This window comes from Colobus angolensis, unplaced genomic scaffold (assembly GCF_000951035.1).
Source record: "Colobus angolensis palliatus isolate OR3802 unplaced genomic scaffold, Cang.pa_1.0 Scaffold54, whole genome shotgun sequence".
NCBI classification, from domain to species: Eukaryota; Metazoa; Chordata; class Mammalia; order Primates; family Cercopithecidae; genus Colobus; species Colobus angolensis.
The window spans coordinates 3,411,973-3,419,044 of NW_012118932.1; the positions used below are offsets into that span (position 1 = coordinate 3,411,973).

General features: G+C 50.2%; 1 protein-coding gene across 1 annotated transcript in view; it reads left to right on the forward strand.

The window, feature by feature from the left end:
• The window catches only part of TMEM44 (transmembrane protein 44), a 55,532-nt gene that overhangs the window by 12,705 nt on the left and 35,755 nt on the right, over positions 1-7,072 (forward strand). Inside the window, exon 6 of the mRNA XM_011961207.1 lies at positions 1,607-1,711. Within this exon, the coding sequence (XP_011816597.1) occupies positions 1,607-1,711 (105 nt within the window). The remainder of the gene's footprint in view (positions 1-1,606; positions 1,712-7,072) is intronic.

A 7,072-nucleotide genomic window follows, 5' to 3' on the forward strand; every position in this document is an offset into this window, starting at 1 on the left:
TTTTTTTTTTGGAAAAAAAATCTCATCTATTACCTGGGCTCTTCACTACCTTAGACTCCTCCCACAGAGAGTGGGAGTGAGGCTGAGTAACCCTCCGTGGCCAGGATGGAGGAAGTAATGAGGAGTGCATTTGGACCGACAAAAACAAAAACTGCTCCTCCGAATGTTCTCCAAATGGCTTAACAATGCGATCCGACTGAGTCCATGAAATAGCAGATGATGGTGTAGATGACGCAGACGAAAGTGTTTTTTCATATAGGTGCTCAGACCAAAGATCCAAGCTCCCATGAAGGCCATAGTGGAAGTTATTTTCATTTCTTTCTAGCAACTGTTAGGAAATGATACTCCGAAAGGGGGCCAAAATATTCAGAGCTCTGTGTGTCTTGGAATTTTGAAGAGAGATGTAGAAGCCTTTGGAGCCTCTTTAGCAATCCTTCAGAGCAGTGGTTCTCGAAGTGTGGGCACTAGACCAGGATTACCTGGGAAATGGTGAGAAACGCAAATTTGAGGGCTCCACCCAGATCTCCCGACTCTGACACTGAGGGTGTGGCCCAGCGATCTGCATTGTATGTATTTGTTTATTTTTGAGATGAAGTCTCACTTTGTTGCCGAGGTTGAAGTGCAGTGGCATGATCTCAGCTCACTACAACCTCCACCTCCTGGGTTCAAGCGATTCTCCTGCCTCAGCCTCCCGAGTAGCTGGGATTACAGACACACGCCACCTTGACCGGCCAATTTTTGTATTTTTAGTAGAGACAGGGTTTCACCATGTTGACCAGACTGGTCTCTATCTCCTAACCTCAGGTGATCGGCCTGCCTCGGCCTCCCAAAGTGCTGGGATTACAGGCTTTAGCCACTGTGCCCGGCCGCAATCTGTATTGTAGCAAGCCCACAGGGTGCTTCTGATGTGCACCAAGGTTAGAGAACCACAGCTTTGCAAAAGCACTTATTTGGCACCTATTGCAGTGGTTCCCAAACTTTGCCACATGTCAGAATGACCTGGGGAGCGTTTAAACTATCCACTTCCCAGTTACATCTCATACCAATGAAATCAGAATGTCTGGAAGTGGGAAGTAAACACTCGTGGTTTTGTTTGTACGATTAGGGTCTCTCTCTGTCACCTAGGCTGGAACGCAGTGCCTGCATCACAGCTCACTCCAGATCGCTGCTCAGCTGGGGAGCTTCAAAAGCAGAATAGGCCGGGTGTGGTGGCTCACGCCTGTCATCCCAGCACTTTGGGAGCCCAGCACTTCGGGAGCCCAGCACTTTGGGAGGATCACTCCTGGATCCCTTGAGCGCAGGACTTCAAGACCAACCTGGCAACAGAGTGAAACTGGTCTCTACAAAAAAAAAAAAAAAAAAAATAGATTCCTAATTGATTCTACTGTGCTGCAAAATTTGGGAAACAGTGAATTACTGTGACCTGAAAGAGAAAGATAAGACACATAGGAAGCCGAAAGTGAGATGTGCTGTAAAAAAAAAAAAAAAAAAAAGAGAGAGAAAAAAAATACCACGGAGACCCTTTTGAATAAAATGTGACCTTGTTTTTAGAAAATGCCTCCTGACTGAGAATTCTCCTTTCTGTCTCCCTGCCTTTACTTGCAAGAATTCGGATTGGGTGCCTCTCACCACATTGTCACACTGCAAGTCACTGAGGACGATGACAGCAATCAGTCGCTACATGGAGCTGACCATTGAGCCTGTGCAGCAGGTGAGTGGCCATCAGTCACGGCCAGGTGTCCGAGAGGGTAGGAAGCAGTCATGGAAGGCTTCCTGGAGGAGGTGATGCTTTAGCTGAGGGATGGGCAGGAGAAAACAGACAAGCAGGTTAAAAAAGAAGGAGCTCTCCAAGGTTGCAGTAGAGGGGCAGATGTAGGGGAGTGTTGGAGAGAAAAATATTTTCTCTGTACCCTCATAACTGATGAAACACAGAGTAACAAGGGAGAACAAAAACAGCTTTAATTACTCGTACATGGAAATTTACAAAGAAAAATGTGGCTTAAGGAGGTGGCCAGATGATGGAGGCGTATATACCATATTAGGCTAACTCAAGAAAAAGGTTTGGGGTTCTGGGGTGGGAGGTAAGGTGAGGGAGGACCTGTGTGGGAAGTAAGGGTTGTCTTGCTATGCAGGTGAGAGTCTGTCAGGTGACAAGAGTTGTCTCTGGAAGTAGCTCTCTTCCTGGTGCAGAAATATCTTTACAAATGGAAATTTCCTTTATAAATATAAATTTCCTTTATGAAGGGAAAATGTATACTCTATTTTCAGGCATTTAGGGGAGGTTAATAGCTTCTGCTTCTGCTGGTTTTCAAATAACCTTTAGGTCTAAGGAATCCATATGCTAAGGAGGCATATTTCGGGGTGGCGTATGCTGGTGGCCTTCAGGAGTGAGGGGAGATGAAAGGGCTGGAGGAGGCAGGGGTTGGGTCATTTAGACATGGAGTCTTACCTTTTTCTTTTGAGTCAGAGTCTCACTCTGTTGCCGGGTTGGAGTACAGTGGCACAATCTTGGCTCACTGCAACCTCCGCCCCGCCAGGTTCAAGTGATTCTGCTACCTCAGCCTCCCGAGAAACTGGGATTACAGGCGTGCACCACCACGTCTGGCTAATTTTTGTATTTTTAGTAGAAACGGGGTTTCGCCATGTTGGCCAGGCTGGTCTGGATCTCTTGACCTCGTGATCTGCTGGCCTCGGCCTCCCAGAGTGCCGGGACTACAAGTGTCAGCCACCGTGCCCAGCCGTGTCTGTCATCTTGAGGGTGATGGGAGTCAGGAGGCTTGAGTACTGGAGACTCAGGGTCAGGTGTGCATTTTAGAGCCATCCCGGGAAGTTGCTGCAGGTGGCCTGGGGGGGAGGAGAGTAGCAGCCGAGCAGTGGGTCAGGGCCCGTCGGAAGCCCGAGGAAGAGGAAGTGTGACCTGAACGGAGGTTGGAGCAGATGGAGAAGCAGAGATGGAGTTGAGCGAGTTGGGAAGTGGAGCGTTGGAGGGGTGAGGAGGTGCGGGTGAGGGAGGGAGGGCTCCGGATGACTCCCTGAGTTCTGGCCTACACGGGGGGTCCTCAGGAGGAGGAGGATTGGTAAAGAGGTGACGAGAAGTTCCCCAGATGTCCCACTTTCCCCCCAAGACTGTCTTGTCGAGGTCACCGATGACTTCCAAGCTGCTAAATCCACCATCATTCCATTCTGAGATTCCATGCACCCGGCCACCAGCTGCTCCTGGCGTCTGTGGCCCCCGCTCTTCTGTGTCTCCGGCCACCCTCACAGGTCTTCTTTCCCCTCGGCCTCTGCTGGCTCCTCCGGGTAAACTTGACTGTAGAGAGGGAGTCCAGCGCCGTGTCCCAGGCAGGCTCTCTGTTCCTCGTGGGCCCTGCAGTCCCACAGTCCCCTCGCTCTGCACACCAGTTCTTGCTAACCCCCACCCGGTTCGTGTCTCCGTCCTTTCCCTTCCGCTCAGTTCCCATCTCGGCTGCCCGGCTGCCCATTCAGCTGTCACCATATGGCGTCTCACACTTACCTCGTCCAATGCCCAGACCGGCTCCTCTCCCCATCTTCCTCATCTTAGTAAATGACGCAGTCTATGCAGTGGTTCAAGCCCAAAATTCCTCTCTTTCCCTGGCCACACCCCCACGCCCCCATTCCTTTTGAGAGTCCTATAAATGCTTTCTTATTTAAACTAGGTCTTGAGTCCAGCGGCCTCCTGGCTGTCATCCTCTCCACTTCTTCTCTGGTCCTGCCCTGCCCATCTCTGACGAGTCCCAGAAAGATCATTCACAAATGTAAATTACATCTTGTTCCTCCTGTGTTTAAAACACTCCTCTTCTGGGCCAGGGCTCTTGGTGGCCCACACCTGTAATCCTAATACTTTGGGAACCTGAGGTAGGAGTATCACTTGAGGCCAGGAGTTCGAGACCAGCCTGGACCACATAGCAAGACCCCATCTCTCGCCTCCTGTTCACTCCTGTCTCCTGCACAGAGTTTCTCTCCATTCCTCTGCCCAGAATGCTTTCCCTCCCGATTCTTCACACGGCTGCCTCTTTCTTGTCTTTCCAGCTTCAACGTAAATGTCTTCTTCTCCAAAGCTCTTCCCCAACCACCCAGTCCGAAGTAGGACCCCTCTGTCCTACTACTGTATTTTATTACCTATTGAAATTCTCTACAAAGCACTTACCACGATCTTTTGCTTTGGTTTGTCTGTGTCCTGCTGAGATGTAAACTGTATCTCCTGTCTCACTGACTCCTGGTTCCTATAATCTTGTAGTCCTGGGCTCTCAGTAAAGGTGTTTTTTGAATACATGGTCCGGTGGTGAAGGCCCCTGCCAGGCTGCCCAGACACACTGGTGCTCGGAGAGAGTCTGGGCCTGAGAGAGAGGTTTTGCTTTTTGCTATTGTTGTTCCTTGTATCCTGGGTGCACAGAACCTTGTGTATGACCTAAGCGAAGTTCAGAGAGATTCAGAGCATGCCTTTGTAGCTAAGAGCCCGCTTCAGCCATTAAACCGTCCTTCCAAAGGGAGGGAGGATATAGGGTGTGCGGGGAACCCTTGGGGAGACACGGGAGTTCTGGCCAAAGCTTTGCACTGGAAAGTTCTACATCATGGGACTTCCAAAGGAGAATAGTGTAAAAGTTGTATTCACTTTAACCCGTCCAGTAGCTCAGTCTTGAAGGGATTCTTGTTGGGGAACAGATTGCATGAAAGAAGAGCGTGTTCCACCTTCATTCTCTCCCACCGAAGCCCACAAGCGCGTCCTTGGGCTTCCACCCAGCTGCTTCCTTCTGTGTCCATCAGAGGGAGCCCCGAGCCCCACTGTCCAGCCGGGCTGGCAGGTGCCTCCCTCAGCGCTAGGGGCACCCCTCCCATCACAGCCTAGCTACTGAGGGTCAAGGACTTGCCAGGCTCTGAGTAAACAATAGCAGCCAACACTTAGATGGTACTTACGGGCTAGAGTACTGGTCTAAGTGCTTTACACAGATTAACTTCCCCCACAGCCAAGCCCTGAGGACTGTACCCATTTTACAGATAAGGAAACTGGGGGTTGGAGCGGTTAAGTGACCCGCTCGAGGTCACACAGCTTGTCGATGATAGAACCGGATTCAGACCTGGGTCTACCTGAGTTTGTGCCATTGACCTCTATGCTGTACAGCCTTTTACTTGGCATAATGGCTGACACCAAGTAAACACTTGATAAACGGCGATTTATTATTAATAAAATAATACTATTTACCATGTAAGTGTTAATAAAAACGAGCCTAACAACCGTATGAGGAAGTGTCCTCATGTCTCTTGCATTGCCATAAAGGAACAGCCGAGGCTGGGTAATTCAGAAAGAAAAGAGGTTTGTGTGGCTCATGGTTCTGCGTGTTTGCATGGCGCCAGCATCTGCATCGGTGAGGCCTCGGGCTGCCTCCACTCATGGGGAAGGCAAAAGGGAGCAGGCTCCACATGGTAGGAGAGAGAGGAAGGGGTGCCAGGCTCTTCCTAACAAGCAGTTCTTACAGAACAGAGTGAGAACTCACCCACCAGAAGAGTTCTTCCCCCAGGATCCAGACGCCTCCCACCAGGCCCCACCTCCAACACTGGGGTCACATTTCAACATGACAAACCACATCCAAACCATAGCAGAGAGATACTATTATTATTTCTATTTTCTTTTTCTTTTTTTTTTTTTTTTTTTTTGAGGCAGAGTCTTGTTCTGTCACCCAGGCTGGAGTGCAGTGGCCGGATCTCAGCTCACTGTAACCCACGCCTCCCGTGTTCAAGAGATTCTTGATTCTCATGCCTTAGCCTCCCAAATAACTGAGACTACAGGCACACGCCACCACGCCTGGCTGTTTGTGTGTGTGTATTTTTAGTGGAGAAGGGGTTTCGCCATGTTGTCCAGGCTGTTCTCGAACTCCTGACCTCAAGTGATCTGCCTGCCTTGGCCTCCCAAAGTGCTGGGATTACAGGTGTGAGCCACTGCGCCTGGCCTATAGCTATTATTATTATTTTATTAACAATTAATAATGCCATTTTAAATTGAGGCACAGAGAGGTTAAGTAACTTGCCCAAGATCCCACAGTTAGAAAAATCACAGAAATAGGATTCAAACTCAGCCTGCCCGATTCAGGGACCTGGGCTTTTATAAAGAGAAGATGCTCTCTGTGCTGCCATTTTGTACCTGCTCAGTTTGCAGCTTTAAACATTGTTTTACTGTGAATGTCCGACTGGGCAAGATTCTGGGGAAACAGGCACCCTGCTGGCTCTGTCCGCTGACACATACCCATCTGGAAATGGGGAAGGAGAGCTGCAGAGGTGCTCCCTTGTTTTCCCAGCAACCCCCCTGAGCACTGGTCCCAAGGAGCGACTTTCCAGGAGACGCAGGGGGAGCAGCATCGTGGTTCAGGCTGAGCCTCCGGAGGGGCAGAGGAGCCCCATGGGGCCATATGGATCGGCTCCTGCATCCTCGGCTTGGAGCATTTGAAAACTCTGTTTTATCTTTTGATGCAGGGGTGGTCAGGCCCTGGGCATTTATAAAACTTGTCATTGTTGTTCCTGGGAGGCATCTGCTTCCCCACTCCCATCCAGAGCCTTCTGTTTCAGCATCCTTCCCAGCCGGGCAGCAGGGTGGGCTCTCACATGTGTTCCTGCTTCCAGAATGCTGCCGTTGTTTCTCTTGTGGATTTTCTCTGCCGGTCCTCCAGACTCTCACAGGAACCTGTGCACTTCAGCCATCAAGGGCTGAAGCCCTGCTTGATTTGGGTCGAGTACTCATAGCCATTCTCCTCATGTGTCCCAGGCATTTACATCTGAGCCCCATGACACCCCTCCCTGGGGGCGAAGCAGGGATTATCATCCCCTTTTATAGATTAGGAAACTGAGACTCAGAGAGGACAACTTTCTTTCTTAGGTGATGTGGTTTGGCTGTGTCCCCACGCACATCTCATCTTGAATTCCCATGTGTTGCAGGAGGGACCCAGGGGGAGGTAATTGAATTATGGGGGGCAGATCTTTCCCGTGCTGTTCTCGTGACAGTGAATTCGTCTCAGGAGATCTGATGGTTTTATAAAAGAGGAGCTCCCCTACACAAGCTCTC